General features: G+C 46.1%; 1 protein-coding gene across 7 annotated transcripts in view; it reads right to left on the bottom strand.

Annotated features, from left to right (window-relative positions):
• CLTC (clathrin heavy chain) overlaps positions 1-17,213 on the bottom strand; it is a 30,169-nt gene extending 12,956 nt beyond the window's left edge. For 3 of the 7 annotated variants that reach the window (XM_039562838.1, XM_039562840.1, XM_039562841.1), the window contains exons 1-15: positions 17,067-17,212; positions 9,321-9,528; positions 8,582-8,584; positions 6,973-7,241; positions 6,497-6,658; positions 5,603-5,716; positions 5,044-5,217; positions 4,233-4,430; positions 3,385-3,585; positions 2,660-2,812; positions 2,217-2,339; positions 1,903-2,040; positions 1,649-1,813; positions 1,378-1,558; positions 860-1,023 (exon numbers count right to left, since the gene is read on the bottom strand). In XM_039562838.1, the coding sequence (XP_039418772.1) occupies positions 860-1,023; positions 1,378-1,558; positions 1,649-1,813; positions 1,903-2,040; positions 2,217-2,339; positions 2,660-2,812; positions 3,385-3,585; positions 4,233-4,430; positions 5,044-5,217; positions 5,603-5,716; positions 6,497-6,658; positions 6,973-7,241; positions 8,582-8,584; positions 9,321-9,528; positions 17,067-17,108 (2,295 nt within the window). In that variant the 5' untranslated portion in view covers positions 17,109-17,212. Of the gene's footprint in view, positions 1-859; positions 1,024-1,377; positions 1,559-1,648; positions 1,814-1,902; positions 2,041-2,216; positions 2,340-2,659; positions 2,813-3,384; positions 3,586-4,232; positions 4,431-5,043; positions 5,218-5,602; positions 5,717-6,496; positions 6,659-6,972; positions 7,242-8,581; positions 8,585-9,320; positions 9,529-17,066 lie in introns of all 7 variants that reach the window. The other 4 variants (XM_039562837.1, XM_039562839.1, XM_039562842.1 and 1 more) reach the window with 2 other exon arrangements.
• Between the last annotated feature and the right edge of the window lie 584 nt (positions 17,214-17,797).

The raw sequence follows: 17,797 nt of genomic DNA, 5'->3' as shown, positions 1-17,797 counted from the left end.
TGATCAAATTACATACCTTACACCTCGGTGACACCAGGTTAGTTTTAGAGAATTCTCTTGGGAAGAGTTTTGCCATCTTCAGATATGATCAGCAAAATCTATGACTATGCTATGTAACCAACAAACATGAAGGCAGGAAATGTTCCCAGATAAAGTTTTCCCCTCCCACACGGTTCCTCAGGTATTTCTCAGAGTGTTGTGTTTGTCAATAAGCTCAGCATTAAGACTACAGAATCTGAACTTTGAGCACACCATCTTTTCCTACTCTCCAGCAATGCTCTGGATCAGTCAGGATATATTCACACTGACTGGCATCTCCCAGCAGAGCTAAACCATGGCTCACCTGGCTGCAATTTCAGTGTGTATGAATAAGACAGATCAGCCCTGAACCTGAAAGCATTTATGGCATTAATTTACTCTATTCATCTGTTGTTTCTGTAGTTGCTCAGTTGGAGTTGATTGCATTGTAAATAAGCATTAAGTTATCAACTCATTTGGCACTATGGGTGTTCTCAAGTTAAGCAAACTGCTTCCTACTTTACAGCAGACATTTGGAACAAGTTCTAGGCGAGCTGGTGCAATTATTACAGGTTAAGAGTTCAAGCCAGATTAACCTTACCAAGAGCAGTGAGGAACTGACCTGACATTCTCATTTTTTAGACAATATTCCAGGCCCGGACTTCATTAGGAGGCACTGTCAACATGGCAGATGCCTCTGGTTTGAGGACACTTGGATCCTTAAGTGCAAAGGTTTAAAACTCATCTATTTTCACAGAGCTGCCTCATTTCACTAGTGACACACCATCTTTTATCAGAACCCCAAACAGCCCCAGATGGTCCAGTGTTACCCAAACGTTACCTTGAGGAAGTTTTTAACACGTTCTGGATCATAGCAGTTACTTTCCCTGCAGATTCTTTCCACTTCTTTAATTTGTCCTGTCTTGCATGCAGCTTGAATGTACTTGAAGTGCACATCTGGATCCTGGCTGAAGTTTACAATGGAGCCCAGGAAGTAAAACAAACCTGGAGAAAAACAGTCCACACATTATTTGCTAGTCTTGTTGAAAAGTACAAAAGCCCCAATGCCAAAGGCTACAGAAATTAAAGATAACCATTTTGGACAAGGGAAACAGGCCAGCATTTTGGGTTTTTCTACAGTTCCAAACATTTTCCAGGATTTCAGAAAAACAACATGCAACTGAATAACGGTACCCATCCTAAACAGGAAAACTTTAACGTTTAGGTCTGTTTCAAGACAGTTTGAGGCCTAACTACTTAAGTTCATTATGGCTTTCTAGATTTCAGCAGAGACAGTCCTTCATACGCACATCTATAACGAGGTGAGCACCAGCTCCTCTTGCAGAAGTACAAACTCACCTTCAAAGCTCTTGAAGGACTCAAAGAGCTCAATGAGTGACTGTGTTGACAGCTGCTCATGGTATTTGGAAGCTACCTGGACACAGATCTGCAGGTTCTGACGGATGTTAGCGGACAACATCGCACGCAGACACTCCAGAGAGTCTTCTACTGATAAGGACCCAAAATAATTCACTAACCACTGCAAAGACACACAAGCCATTTTAGAGCTGAGCAGAACAGCAGTTATTAAAGGCTGGATTTGTTAGATGCAGGGTGTTTGACGCCTTACCTCAGGATTGAGGAGGTGAGTGTGAACTACCGCACGCTTGATGTCGTACAGGTCTGTGAAGTGCTCGAGTGCTCTCTGCAGCAAACCAGCCTTCTCACACAGCTGAGCTATGTGAGCCCGGTCATAGTGAGTAAACATTTGGTTTCCCAGGATGGCATCTGCAACCTAGAAGGAATATTGAACATTTTCACTCAGTTCCTGAACACTGCCACCAGTATCTGTCACGTCCAGCCCCAGGAACTCTGAGCACGTACCTGAGGTGCGTGCATGAGGTTCATCTCAAGTAAACGTGTTTGCAGGGGACCTTCTGAGGGACGATTATTCTTCAGTGCATCCAGCAGAAAGGCTGTACATTGCTGGATTAAATTATATTCCATAAAGACATCCACAATCTGCAAAAAAAAAAGAAATTTAGGTTTTTGATTAGGAACTTGAAGCATATTTAAGCATCAACGCAGCTTCCAAAGTTAAATTCAAACTCATAGCTCTGGTGGTCAGAGCATGGCTCCTCTTACCAACTTAATGCTTTGAAGTCAACGTTTCATAGCAATAAAATACAGTTATTTACCTGTGTTATATCTGCAAGAGGCTCTTCATCTTGAACGAGCATTTGTGCAAACTGCTGTCCTTGATCAGGGCTGATTCTCATTACATTCCTCAGCAAAAAAATCCAGTCTGGAGTATATCCAACCTGAAGAGATGATGAAAAGTGAAAACTCAGCAAGAGCACACACCTTGTTAAATATAGAGCTCAGTAAAAGCTGCTGTCAGGAGATTACACAACCCAGTCAGGATTTCCTCTTTTGGGAAAGGATACACGGGGAAGAAGAAAAAGACTCATGTATGAAGTCTAGCAGTGATTATTCATAAAGGCAAAAGTAATTATTCATAAAGGCAAAAGTAAATACTATACAGGCTCTCAGATTCCCCCACAGTTACTTTTAGCTACTTGGAACATGCAGTTGTTACTCTTAAACACAGGATAGATACAGCAATTTAATTTTCTCTCACCTTCTTAGCATACAAAACAATCTTCTGGACTTGTCCGGTTTCAGCAAAACACTGGATGACCTTGTTTGGAACGTTGGCTCTCAGATAGACACTAAGTGCTAGCGTGGGATCTACGGATTTCACAAGGTCTCCCAGCTCCTCCGAGCACTCCAGCTGTTCAGAAACAGAAACGCAGTCAGCCCACCCTGACAGTGCCATGCTGAAATGCACTACCACCCCCTTCCTCATTTATCTTCCTTTTGGACTTCTCTTTAAAAAATTAAGGTTCAGCTTGAGAGCCTGAGCTGACTTTCCCAGCAGTCATCTAGCGGGCTCTGCTCCTCATGCTGTTCTACACGAGTCAAAGGCATTTTCAGAGCCAAAAACAACTGGGTGACACATTGTATCAGTGTGTGTCTTCCCTAATTACACAAATGTAACCACAGCTCAAAAGCACTTGCAGTCAGCATCCAAAGGAATGGTTTGGCAAAGCACAGCAGCAGCTCGGAGGCTTTCCATGCTCATCCTGCTGTGATTTTAAAGATAGAATGAGTGAAGCTCTGAGTATTTGATCAATGCTCTTGCAGTAACTCGAGTCATAGTGACAGGTAGAGTGAGCACCTATTGCTCAGCTATTTGCTGTCACAGCTGAGCTCCCAGCTGAGTTTTCCTGGGAAGGGGGGAGGCTGTCACACAGTGCTGCTCCTTCCCACCCACGGCTCTGAAGGTATGGATCCCGAACTTACCTTATCTTCTTTTAACCATTTTTCCAAGAGCTGCTTGCGGCCCTGCTGGAGCACTGGTCTGCAGAGCTCCAGTGACTCATACTTGTTCAGCTGCCCTTGGTCCAGCAGAATGCCAAAATACTGCAGGAGAGGGGAAGTCTGCCCTGGCTGAGCTGGAACACTCTGGAACCGGCGTATGGTGTCTGGAGTACGCAGGATTCCCTGCCAGAGAGAGAGAGAGAGAGCCACTTTAATTTTCTTTTCTGCTATTGTGGCTTGGCAAGAGTTGCTCCAGGAAGCTGGAGGTAATGTCATTGTAGCTGTCACAAGCATTTCTATGTTTTGCCAGCCCAGAACGTCAGGAGCAATATGGCTGAACATCAGTTCAGGCACTGAGATGCTTTGACAGAAAATGTGCTATTAACAGCCCATTAAATTTATTTCAGTAGCAATGCAGATTTAAGTCCAGAATTACGACACCCTTGGCCTTGCAAGCAAATTCCTCTCATCTGAATTTAGTCTTAGTCTGTACATTTTTATCCTGTTTCCAGGATAAGCCTCTGCTAGAGGTTGTCTTTTCACAGACACTTTTTGGCGTAACTGGAGAAGTAAAGGTAAGTACCAGAAACACTGTGACTCATAGCCATTAGTTCATCATTTATTCCTCCCCTCCTCTGTGGGCTTTACAAACTCATAAGATCATCCAGCCTGCAATCAGTGTCAGCACCCAAGATACCTGTGAAGCACCTGTACACCTTAGGACAGGAGCAACAACAAGACTGTGCCCTTGGCACTTAGAAAATTCACTGAGCTTTCCTGAAGCAAGAAGCTGAAGCCAGCAGAGTTCAGTGCTGTTCTGAACACTTTACCTTTGGGGCATTAGCTGCCACTTTTGCTGCCTCTGAGTAGTTCCCTTGTGCAAAGAGTGCATTGAATTTTCTGGCAAAGAGCTCCTCGGCCCCCGCCAGGTTGTTGCGGACAGCCATCCGTAAAGCCAGGTCAGGATTCTGCAGCACGTTTGTGATGTAGGGAATGATGTTCTCCTCTTCCACACACACTGAGAGCACCTGAATAAACCATCAGGGGAAACCTCCAGTTAGTCCAATTATCAAAAGTGAGACAAAGGCTAAGCTAACTTCTAAGAGGAAAGTTATGGTATTCATGGAAAGTTTTTCATCCCTTGATAACTGATACTTGTCATTTTATTAAAGAGACCTCTGGTTAGAAAGAGCCAATGTCATCCATTGTCGGCATCAAAGCAGGCAACTAATAGTTTAATTAAGGTATTTGCAGAGGTAGAAACACAATGGATCTTTCAGGGATACAGGGCTCTTTCTAAAACCTGTACTCAGTGTCTTAAGTAACCAATCCTAGGGGATACCAGGAACAAGTCTGCTCCATATTCCCCATGCCCAGCAATACCACCCAAAATCAATCTGGGCTAAAGGCATGGCTGTACAATGTTAGTAACTTGTTTAAAGCAGTTGAGTTAGATGTGTATGGAGATAGAACAGCAAATTTATTTTGGGGCTCACAGCACTGACAGACCTCATATGTTCTGAACAGAGTTCAAAGTCACCATCTCTGGAAACTTTTAGACATAGATAGGAACCCTGCAGTGTATCACAAAGAGCCAGTGGGATTAGCTAAAGAAGTGGTTTCCAGGCCAGGTTTCCTTACTTGTCCCTTTCTGTTTACTCCAATAATTCCAGCTGTTGCTTCGTGCTGTGCAGTAACAAAAATGGTCTCTCCACTGATCCTGTTCATGTAGATACAGGTGCCAGTTTCCAGGTCATACAAGTGGATGTAGCCATACTTTGTTATGAGGAACACCACATCGTGCTTGTCACTGATCTGCAAAACACAAATAGATTACTCAAATTTGGCACTGGATAAATGAGTTGGTGCTTTTGAGACTCAGCAAACAGCTGGGCCATTTCAGGACAGCCAGAAGTGCTGTTTTATTTTTACTTGAGTAGTATCACAGCAGAATGATGTTTGAAGAGCTTGAAAAGCAGTTAAAACACATGGATATTTCTTCCATAAATAAGAATAGGCTGCTTTTGAATGCTGCTTGTCTCCACCTTTACTTTACCACTACTGAAGCAGGAGCAGCAGTCACACCAGTCACACCAGTTTAGGGCCAACCCTCAGGTCCACATTAACCAGCTGACTCCCAGTGCCCTGCTCCAGTCACATCCACCAAGAGAAGCTGCAGATCTGTTTGCAGCTGTCATACCTGCATAGCAACAGGAAAGTCACTTTGTGCTTCAGGAGGAAAGAAGACATCCACAGCTTTCTTTGGAAAGGGCTGATTCCCAGTGGGTGGTGTGCCAACCTCAATGATATGCAGCTGTGCAAGAGATAACATTAGTTCTTGCATCCAATTTATTTAACAATAGATTCAACAATGAAGTTACAGCATCTTCTTGCTGCTCAGCCTTAATCCCAAATTTATGCAAAGACAAACTAAGTTAATCTTTCTAAATTCACTGGCTAAATGTCACTGGCTAAAGGTGTGGCATCTGGTATTCATGTACCATAGGAGAGGGAAACAGTTAAATACAATCTTTAGTTACCCCTAATTACTTGGAAGTTTCAGGATTCTGCTGGGTTACTTTAGATGCACTCTTTTAACTTGGTTCACATTCTAGAGACAGTTCTGAAGATTCAGTTTCTCTGAATTTAACTCTGATTTTACCCTGGTTTTGCTGTAACTCACATAATTCCAGCATTGGCACTGGAGCACTATTTAGCCTTGCAACACTATTGCTTCATTTTAAAAAATTTTCATCCAATAATTTGGAAATTAGTTGAGTCTGATACCAGGGATCAGCATCAAAGAAAGATTGCGACAGCTTTTCCCTCAAGCTTAGCCTGTGAAGCTGAGAGTCACATGTTTCAAGCAGCTAATTAGGCTGGTCATGACATGCCACTTAACTTCTCCACTCACAGATTCTTGCTACACCAGGTAGTCCAAGCTCTGCATGCACCATATGCCATATCCAGACTGACACAGTCCTTCACTTTCTTCCTTAAATGCAACTTTTTGCATTAAACCACTTGTTCTCCTGGAAGCAGAGAACCACGGTGAGTCACTAAAGATTACAGTATATTTAGAACCAAGCCTTACCTTACCCCCAGCTTGCCCTCTTACTGCAAAACAGAAGAGAGTGGATTCTTCAGCATTCCCTTCCATCTTGAACTGTGCAAAGCTGGCTGCATGTCCCTCGATGGGCTGTGACACTTTTCTGTCCACAGAGTACAGCTGCATTGCTCCCACTACACGGTTTTGCTACACAAAAAAGAACAAGTGTCAGGAAAAATAGGCACTCAGTAATTTCATTTAAGTTAATACTGGTAAATATGCTGCCATTTCAAGCTTCCTCTTACAACAGCATCATTTCAAACTCTTAACCTTGTACTAGTGCTTATATCACTACAAATCCAATTACTTTAAAGTGAGATTTTCAGTTACACTTAGGTTTGTTATTTGAAGTTCAAGACAAGCATTTGCATTTAATAAAATAAACACATCAGTCCTGTTCCCATAGAAGGAGACAACAAGACACGCTCTGGGGTTTCCACACCTTCCTGGAGGTGAAGTACCTGTGCAGATATTCCAGTCAGCAGGAGCCATTTCTGCTTGGCATCAGTCCTGTAGTTGATGATCTGGCAGCCAGCAAGGCTGGAGTGGCGATCAAACATCTTCACAGGCTGGGACTCCCCCTCCATGCTCCAGTGGTAAACTGCATTATCCGTCACAAGGGCAACAGTGTTCAGAGAGATCCACTTCCAGAAGGTGACATCATCTGTCATGGTGTGAGCCTTCATCTTGCTCTTCATTTCAATGTTGAAGATTTGCAGCGTTTTCCCAGCTAGAAGACACAGCATCGTTAGCCACGTGACAGAGCAGAAGAGCTGCACTAGGACATGAAACCCTGGGGACTTCCTTCAAGAAAAAGCTGTTCTACACTGGCAGACCTTCAGGGACCAGCTTTTACTTTGAACCAGACCACACTCCTAGGGATGATTTTACCAATTTGCCACTACTGAGCAATCAAACAGATGTGGAGAACAGGTTGGTAGGAGACAAAAGCTTCAGCCACACAAATGGGTTGGAGGATATTTCACGTACATCAAAACCAGGTTACAATCATGCTGAGGCTCTTTGGAGTTGTGAGGGAAGCTATGCCAGTGGCATTAAAAGCTATGTCCACATCTGTTTTAAATATTAAAAGGGCACAACATGGAACAGTCAGGTTGGCAGAGGGCTTTTGTAATTCAGGCTAATTAACCAAAACCTTGGGGATGCACTAATGGGATACACAGCTACTGACTGCAAACCAGACTGACAGGAACTGTGCAAGGGAAGGAATCTAGTGACCAACACAAGCTCTAGAAGGCAAGAGGAACAGTTCTCCAAATCACATAGAATGGTGCATACAAAAATCCTGAACAGCCACCTGCAGTCATTTCTACCAGTTTTTATAACACAGTGGCCTAAGAAATTATTTCTTCCTGTTGAGAAGATAAGAAAGGTTCGGAGCAGTTCTACTCTTATAGGAAAGAGTTATTTAAGCACACACAAGCGTAGCCCAGGAGAAATACAGAAGATCCCATGAAACTGGATGCAGGTCAGAATATCTGCTACAGTTACTAACTGCAGCCCAGCCTGAGGAAGTCACAGTGCCACAGGGGCCAAGTGCCTGTGCTCACCAAGGACTGATCTAGTTCAAAGCCATTAGTTCAGCAATTGATGCAAGATGCTGAGTCAGGAGTTTCTCCAGAACTTGGAGAAATCTCTCTACTACAGAATTACTCAGGCTATAGGCAGCAGTTTGTTTCTGCATCTAGTGCAGCTGGAGCTTTAGGGTCAAGGGAGAAGGACATTCAGGTAACACATTCCTACATGCTAGGCAAGGTATATTACGAGGCAAAATCTAGACTTGAGTCAAAAGGGTCAGTCCTGTTCATAAAAAGCTCAGTATCAAGATCCCAATGATTTAAGTACGCTTTGGGTTCTTGAGTGGGATAGTTTTTGGAATCTTAAGGACTCCCTTGTTTGGGAGGGTATGAAAAACCTCTGAGTTTTAGGCCTTCAGTTGCTTAAACACCACTGTTCAGCCATGTGCACCATCAATCTGAGCCATTTTATTCTGCTTTTTCTTGTCATAAGACACAACAGGAACTAGTACAGTCAATTGAAGTAACTCACCATCTGCACACACAAGAAAGCATTAAAGTTGTGACAAAACAGTAGCACAGTATTAAAGTCAAAGTTAGGTAACATTGGATACATATAAATCTTTCCATTAGCAATACATGCATTTCTAGAATGGCTGCACTGAAGGCTTTTTGGGGCTCTTAGGGGAAGAGACAGACATTTCTGGAGACTCCAGAGGAATGCTTGTTCTCTGTATCATCCGAGATACCAAGCTGGCTGACCTTGTACTTCCTTCACCACACAAGTCTTCTCTGCATAGTTCTACTGCTCTTATCACTGACTGATACAATAAATATGCACTGGTCTCTTTCAGCAAGGCCAAACTAAGGCCTTCAGGAATATTTGTCCCCCCTTCCCAGCCTCAGTTTTCCTTTCTCTAAGGAAAGGTTTAGCTGATAGACCTTATACTGTTCCCTCTCTTCCCTCTAACATGATTCCTTAAAGCCCACACTTGGCTTCCAGCTCTCTCTGCTCAGAAGCTGCAAGCATTTGGACTGAAGGAAAAAACTCATCCTAATGATCAGCAAATGGCAGGAAGCTTCAGCTGAAGCTCCCTGCCCAGCTGCCTCCAGAAGAACTGAAAATGCATTCAACTTAAGCTCCCATTAAGCTGTGGAAAATTGCTACAGGATCCTCCCACATAAATTACCTGAGAGACCTCAGTCACTCAAACTAGTTCTACAGAAAGCCTTCCATCCACTTCAAACAGCCCTTTATCAGGACTTCATACCTTTTAATGCAATGACTTTACTGGCAGGGTTCATGATAGCACTGTCAGCTGAAATGGGTCTTCGGATTGGGTTGCTGGGGTCATTCATGTCAATGATCACCACTTGAGCCTGTTCTCCTACTTTCTCTCTGATGCAGATGAATTTGTCAGACTCCATTGTCAGAGTGCTGAACCCAATGTTTGCTGGGTTGATGCCCAGATTTTGGAGCTGGAAGAGAAAAATAAGGTTTAACATTAAGTGATTACCTTGGTATAGCCACAAAGTTTTTGTGAATGTCACAGGAAATATCAGACTTTGCTTCGTTTTGTCACAAAACAGCCATGCTACCCAAAACCAGCATGACACACCGTGTTGCACAATTTCAACTAAGCCCAGCAGGCTTCCTGGAGAAGCCCTGCAGCATTCAAGCACTTGGTGTCTTGTCTTCAAGGTCTATTTACAACTTAAACGTTAATAACTCAATTTTTGAGCCCCCTCACGTGGTTTAAGGCACACTGAACTCGCCATGCTGGACTTGCAGCTTCAGTCCTCACTCTCACCAGCTTTCCTCCCTGAACTCATCCACTGGGTTTGACAGCTATCACTATTTCACGCTTAACATTACACGTGAGGTGTCTGAGCTTTATCTTTATCCTTGTGGAGCTAAAAAAAGCTGCCTGTCTAGCAATTAGCCCAGGCCTGTCTCGCAGCAGGAGGCAGAGCTGGGTACTACTGAAATCAGCAATGGCTCAGCCACGGCCCTACTTAACACCAAAGTTATCAATAAACTGCTTCCTTCTCTGCTGAGCCACAGTCTGCTCCCCTAAGCCTTTCAATACCTACCTTTAATTTATGTTTCTTGCACTGCTTGCAACAAAACAGTTTAGTTAATAGCACTTTTGCAAAGCTACTGTACGAGGATGTCGGTAGGGAAACAAAGTTTATTGCATTTTTAACAGTGAAAATGCAGCATGGTCAGTTCACCTCACACACAGATATCCAGCTCGTCCATACCTTAAGAACTCCAGTTTTCTACTATTAGAAGAACTATCACTTCTAATATTCTGGTATTTTTCTTTCTGGAAGACCTTCAAACCCAAGATGTCCCAAGAAGGGCGAGACCTTCAAAGCCAGTTTAGGATGATTGCCCTGGTTTGGAGCACTCAGCTCTTATCAGCTGTGCTCTGCACCAGCTCCAAGGAGGCCATGCCCCAGCTCTGCTCCTGCCTGTTTGCAGCTCCTGATAAAGAGGATTTTACTCCACTTCCCCTTTGCCCAGGCTCTCCAACAGTACATGTGAGGAGCAAGTAACATCTGAGCTATGGCACACCAAGTTAACAGAACAAGCTTCACAAAAGTCACTTTGACGGATGATGTTGATTGCCCAGGGAATACCTGACAATAAAGGCAGGAAATTTCCCGGTGACAGTGTTTGACAGCTATTAAAAAAAAAAAAAAAAAAAAATCAAACCCTACCTCCTTGACAGGTCAGAACTCTTTTACTCAGATTTAAGTGAGTGTTTGAGGTCCATCATCCCAGCACCTGACTACATATTGTCCAGCCACTTAGAAAATTTTAGATTCAAGCTCATGTCTCCTTTTCACACTTGGAGCAGTGTCCTCTAGACCTGGGACTCTGGCATTGTACACGAGCTAGGCAGGGTTATATGCAACCCAGTCACACCCCTGCAGGGAGGGAAGGTTTGAAGATGTGAGAGTTTGGTGTGACTTACTGGAGTGACTTACTGGGATGTGGCAATTCCTTTTGCTAGGGCTGCAGGCTTAACAAGTGCAAAATCATTTATCAAGCACTAAGTTTCCTTGTTAATTTGGTAGAGGGGGGCAGCTGCAGAGAGCCAAGCTTGGCAGTAACTTACAGCACTACACTCAAAGGTTGTCGACAGAACAAATCAGAGAAGCAAGCCCGAGCAGATGGCAGGATGTCTTACAGAGGTCTGGACAAAACCACCACATCAAAGGTGCTTGGATATTTCAAGACAGATTTACCTTAATCACAGCAAACTGCCATCTGCTAGTGCCAGGTCTGAGGCACTAACCCTAGGTGGGAGATGGGAGACTTTTTGCATTTCTGTTATCAAAGGTGTGGTATTTCTCTGCAAAGGTTTAGAAGATTGGCACAGGAGATTGGCACAGGAGCTCTGAAGAAAGCCTGGAGTTTTCTGATGGAGGTGCAACCATCAGCAAGGTCTCTAAGCACACAAACTCCTTCTGCTAACGCTTCATCTTTTCATCTCAACAAACCAAGTGTGTGAAGCAGTGTGAACCACGTCTGCTTCAAGGGTCAGGAAGTTGGCTCTGGTGGTGACAATCTCTTTGTCTGGTTACACAAGAGTGTCACTGGCCAAAAGTGGCACTTGCCTCGCCCAGCTGGTAAAGCCAACAGTAAATTTCTTGGCTGCACCAGAACTCTTGAGCAGAGATCATTCCCTGGAATATAGGTTGTTTTCCTGCCCAAACAGGCTAAAGTTCAGGTGAGTGGGGCAGGCGTGTTTATAAAGCTAAGCAAAGCAAACAGAGATGAAGATTACTGTTAGGAAACATGACAGCAAATATTTCTTTGAAGGCTTTTATTCTGAAAATTTCAATACTATTCCATGTACAAACTCGTGAGTTGAACTACAACTAAAGGTGCACAGGGGTTAATGGCAGATTTTCTACCTCTCCTCTTTATACAAAGGGAAAAAACTCCAAATATTTAATGTTGCACTAGGTCCACTACATTTCACTGATTCATAAATTAAAAAAGGGAATTTAAGACATTGCTACATTTTACTACAAAACCCACTTCCTTGGCTTTCAAGCAGATATGAAAGCAGAACTTGCTAACTGTGCTTAGGCAACTGATTTACAGTTCGAGTTATTTTACACCACCATTTGTTGGAAAGATCAGTTACACCACACTCCTGCTAGGAATAAAGTGTTCTGTGAAATAGCTGCTCCAGTAGAGTGGAACCATGAAACAGATTGTCAGGGACAGCAGCAACTCTTGTGTTCAGCAGAGATGTCGCCTCAAAGGACTCATCTCACCCAAGATCAGATACTTCAGTCACTTGCAGGCTCTGCTGAAGCATGGAATTCTGTGATGGCCTTTATCTGAGCGGCACCGAGATGTGAGTCATTGTAACATGGTAAGGCAATGTTTGATTACCAGAATTATTTTTTCACTGCAAGATAATTCAAGTGCATTCTTGGTAACTTAGCCAGAGAAGTTGTCACATGGATGGGACATCAAACTGAACGGTAAAACTGCTGACAGGAGTCTCTTTGTTGACCCCTTCTTGTAATGTTCCCTTTCTTGTGACAGTCTGCTTAGCTGTCAGATAATTTCTCCTTGCCTATGAGGAAGGGCACAGAACTGCTGAGCACACATTTCACCTCGACTCTCACACTCAACAGGATATAACCATTGCTCTTGTGGCCACAAGCAGCTGCTCAGCCCCTGCCCAGAGACTCCTTATCTACATGCAGCTAGAAATGACATAGCTGCAAAATGCCACTTAATTGGAAAATTCCCATTTTTTTGAGAAGTCCCCCAATGTGCAGTGAGTCACATTAGCTCTCTCAGGCCATGCTTTACTGGGCTTTGACTGAACAAGGCAGACACCAGGCTACACTTCAGCTGCTCCTTTAATTCTATACATGAAAATTCATAAAAGCAAACTTAAGTCACACAAAACTATTTATGTTTGTGCTGCTCTGTTAGTTACTGCCTGCAGTTCTGAGAGTCCCAACAGTCAGTCCACGGCAAAGTACTTCATATTTACCAGTGCAAGGTAAGAGTTACAGCTTGTGGCAGGCTAGGAAGTCATGTTTTCAACAGATAAGGGACCTCTCTAACATTCAAGAGCTCTCCTATTTCTGTATCCTTCCTATTTTCTGCCTCACTCCCAGCAGGCCGAGGCACCACCCGCTCTCAGCAGCCACAGACGTGCTCTGGGACTGTTTCAGCTCCACCACTGAAGCTGTACCTGCTGAAACTGGAGTTCAGAACCACTGAATCCCATTCCTTATCTTTGGCTGAGGCCCCAATCCCAGCAGGAAGCACTAAATCAGCACGGCCACCAAGGCAGCCAGGGCCCTGCACCTCAGTGCCTGCTGCGAGGGATATGCCCAGAGCAGCTTATAAACTGCTTAACTAATTGCTCCTATCCAATTAGTTGACACACACACGCAATCTCTCTCTCCACAAGACATTTCAGTTCTCTGTTAGGTATTTTCCCTCCACAGGAATACTCTAAACTCACTGGCTTTAGGAATTCAGATCCACTAAGAAGCAGAGAGCAAGAATCCCACCAAAACAGCATTAGGCACAGCAGTCCTCTAATTCCTGACTTGTATTATCAACAAAGGATGTAACTGCTTCAAACTAATGCTGTTACAGCAGAGATTTTGTGGTTTAGGCTGTATTAAACTCACTGTCAGCACAATACATGGAAGAATTTTGCTCTTTGTCATTTTTAGAACAACGTATTGAATTTATGTTTTATTCTATGGTGCTCTGGCTGTCCTGTTTTATTCTTTGGCACAGCTGTGATTCCAAGAGCCACCCAAGCACCACCACAGCAGTACAGCACAGCTGCCATTCAGGTTTGCTCCATCAATGAACAATAGATACAAACCCCCTTTTCCTAGTGTTAAAAAAGCAGTTCTGTCTTGGTATCAAGTGCACAGCCTGAGATGGCAGTTTTCTCTACTGTCTACATTGTCTTACAAAAATATTTAGATTCAGAAGAGTATTTATTAATGCCTTAACTCAGTACAGCAGAGGGCCTGGTCCAAGTTCAGTATTTATATATTTCAGGGTAGTGTGATTAAATTAACTGGCAATCACAGTTCATCAGCTGCTAATTCATCTGGTTCCTTCTCACTCACCAAGAATTGTCATCTTAGAAAAGCTCCACTGACCCACCACAGTAAGCAGCTGTTTTACTTTCACCCTCGAACACACACTGGCACATTTTAGGAATCCCTGAAGCCTGGATAGAAGCAAGCAGATTTGCAATCATCCCACACACTGAACTCTGATCTCCCACTACATGCACAGTGGATTGTTTCCTCATAGCCACTTTGAAAAAAAAAAGAAAAAGAAGTAGCTATATAAAGTTTAATAACATGAGTTTTGATAGCACAGGAATCAGGTTCCTCCTTGAAAATTCCCATGGAAAGTTTCTCCACAGCCTGTTGTTGATGTTCTTTGGTGGCAAGGCAGGGATGTCCAACAGACACCACACAGATAACAGCCTGCACACCTGGGGCTGCTGAGATTGCAGAGCATGTGATGGAACTCAGACAAACAAACCCTGAAACCTGACAACACTTTTTGGTTTAAGCTCCCCAGAAACCTCCCTCCCTTAACTTCTTGTCCAAAGTACACCTTTAGCTCCAATTAGGGGTACAAAGCACTGTGCACACAAGAGATGAGGCACTCAGGAGCAAGGTTCTGGAACTTTTCTCTCTTCATTCCCAAATCACACAGCCGAGCTGCACAGCAACAGGCAATGGACTGGCCTGAAGCTGAAGATCAGACAAGCTTTGTACTTGACCATTTTTTAACCTCTAATAATGAATCTGTGGAGAGCTACGATCACACTGTGTGTTGACTGATTTCAATAATAGCCTGCAAAAACTTTCTCATGTAAATCCATCACCTGCTTTTTATAGCTAATGCTCCAGTTGGGTACCTCATCTTTCATTAAGCATCACTACAAACTCGCAAGTGCTGCACAACACCTGTACAACAAGTTTCCTAGACAATGTGGGTCAGGTACAGCTCAAGAAATTGTATTATAGAGTCCATGAGGACTTCCTAGGAGCAGCCTGGATAGCAAAAAACATCGCAATATGAATGTTTCTGCTCTCAAAATTTATGTCAGAACCTCCAGCAGAAAAGCAATTAACTCCTAGAATTCAAATTCCTCTGAAATTTTTCAATGAAACGAAAGGAGGAAGTTCAGTAGCTGCAGCCAACTGCAGCATTAAGGGCAAGAGCCACGTGCACCCAGGCTCAGAGGGGTGCACACCCATCCCAGAAAGGATCAGCTCCTACGTGCAGCTGTAAAAGATTCTGGTTCAGCCAGTGTTCCACACTGAATAGGCACAGGCAGAGAAAATGCAAATTAAACCCCAAATAAACAGATAAATCAGTCAGAACAGTCCTGCTCCACCATGTGCTAGCCTGAAAGCTCCCAGCACTTCTGGCGTGAAGCAGATGAGTTTCATTATGTAACAGCACTCATGTCATTAGAGACCTGGCAGTGGGTCACATGCAAGGTTGGGGTCTTAAATAATGTATCAGAGGTGTGTTGCCACAATACTTGATTGAGAGTTGGGCTGCTCAGAGGGATGAGTTTCTCCTAAGTGTACAGAACCTCCTCAGTACCTGGTTCTGGGCTTTGCAGCTACCAGGACAAGGCACTTGCTTGGAGCTGAAGCTCTGGCCAACTCCTGAGGTTCTCCTATCTGTGCTGCTCACTACAGGGACACCTAAACTATGAATTCTGGCTGGGCTTTAAAACGATATTGGAGTAAAATAATTCAGTGCTCAGCTGCCCACCTAAACAACAGCAGCGATTTTAGACACTACGAACAGCTGCAACCTTCAAATAAGTATTAACTTTTTCCTATTTGAGTTTGGAGAAAAGTCACTATAAATCATGCAAATCCATCACTACATTAGTGCCCACCACAGCCCCAGCTAGCTGAACACAAACTAAACACAGACACTGGCACCACAGGGCAGCAGGCTGCCAGAAGACCTTGGCCAGGTGTGCCAATGCAGCTTTTATTACACGAATTCTCCTCAAAAAACGCTCCTCAGCAGTGAAACCAAGTTTAGTAACACCGTGGCCCGTAGTACTTCGCCCTTCAGACCTGTCAGATAGGAAGTGCCCATTGCACAACTGGATCATCACTTCCAGACCCCTCCCTGTGCTCCAGCTTCACCCACGGACACGGGAGGCACACACTGCTCCGGGAAGGTAACCCTGCATTCCCGCACCAGAGCCCGCTTAGGATGTGCTACCAGCGCCTCCAGGAAGTCATGTTAGAGAAATTAAAGGCCATCACTCGGAAATAAACGATTAGCATGTGGTTATGGTGCAATGAGAGCCAGAGCTGCGACTGGGAAGAGGCCAGCGGACACCAGAGCTGGCACCTGGGCACCTGCACTGCCACAGCTGCACTGCAGGGAGCCGCAGCAGCTCCCACATTTCACTGCAATACGTGCTTTTCCTTCCAGAAGATGACATTACAAGCGGGAACACCGGCAAAACGATTTAGCCTGTCTTTAGAACTACAGAGGCTCCACCACCATTCAAACAAATAAAATTAAGCAGCACACAGAGACAGCTCGGCCACCCGACCAGCTCACCCCTCGTGCCCTACAGACCCCGCGCTGAGCCGGGATTTCCTCCCGGCGCTGCCCCGGGAAGCGCAGAGGAGCCACCCGCGCCCCGCCCGCACCGCCCGGCCCGCACGGGCACCGCGCCAGCCTCGCCCACCCCGCCGGGCCACGGCCCGCGGGCCACCGGCAAGGGCGGGCTGCCCGGCCCGGCCCCTCCCGGAAGGTGCCCTTCGGGAAGCGCTCCCCGAGCCTTCGGACATCTGGAGGGCGAACACCCCGCCGAGGGCGCTCGGCCGCCCCACACGGAGGCACCGCGGGCAGGCCCGGCGCTTCTCCCCCGGCACCGTCCCCGGGAGGCTCCCCCGGCGGAGCGAGACAGCGGCCCGCCCGCCCCCGCGCCCACCTGGAGATGCTCCTGGAAGCGGATGGGCAGAATCTGGGCCATGGCGGCGGCGGGGCGCTCCGGGCCGGGCCGGGCCGGGCTCAGCGGTGCAGGCGGAGCAGGGCCGCGATGGCGGAGCGGGGCCGTGCGGAAGCTGCCCCCGCCGGCGGAAGGATACCGCCGCGGAAGGATACCCGCACCTGCCGCCGCGGGCCTCCCGCGCGGAGGGATCTGGGCGAACAGCGCCAATGGGAGCGGCGTGCGGTGATGCGCCGCCGGAAGGGACTATTTGAGGACGCATCACTCCCTCCCTCCCCTCCCCGGCCTTTTTTTTTTTGCCACATCATGCGACCGAGGGGCCGCGACGTCACTTCCGCCCCGCGCGCGGGCCGGCCCGCGCGGTCACGTGGGCCGGGCAGGGCGGCCGGACAAGGGGACACCGAGGGGACACCGGGGAGACACCGGGGAGACACCGGGGAGACACCGGGGAGACACCGCAGGGACACCGCAGGGACACCGGGGGTGCCCCTGGACCACCCCTCTTGCCCACCGCGGGGTGTCCCTGTCACCGCGCTGGGAGGGATCTCCCCCACTTGGGGCCACCGAGGGGACGGGGATGGCCCTGGCACCGGGATGCCGTGGGTCCTCCACCCTCGGCGTGTCCCTGGCACCGGGGTGTGATGTTTCCCCTCCCCCGGTGTCCCTGTCCCTCACCCCCCGGGGCTGCGCCCCAGGACTCTTCTCACGGTCTC

Source organism: Corvus cornix, chromosome 19 (genome assembly GCF_000738735.6).
Source record: "Corvus cornix cornix isolate S_Up_H32 chromosome 19, ASM73873v5, whole genome shotgun sequence".
Classification (NCBI taxonomy): Eukaryota; Metazoa; Chordata; class Aves; order Passeriformes; family Corvidae; genus Corvus; species Corvus cornix.
The sequence above is the reverse complement of the archived record's forward strand: the minus strand, read 5'-3'. Positions and strand labels throughout refer to the sequence as shown.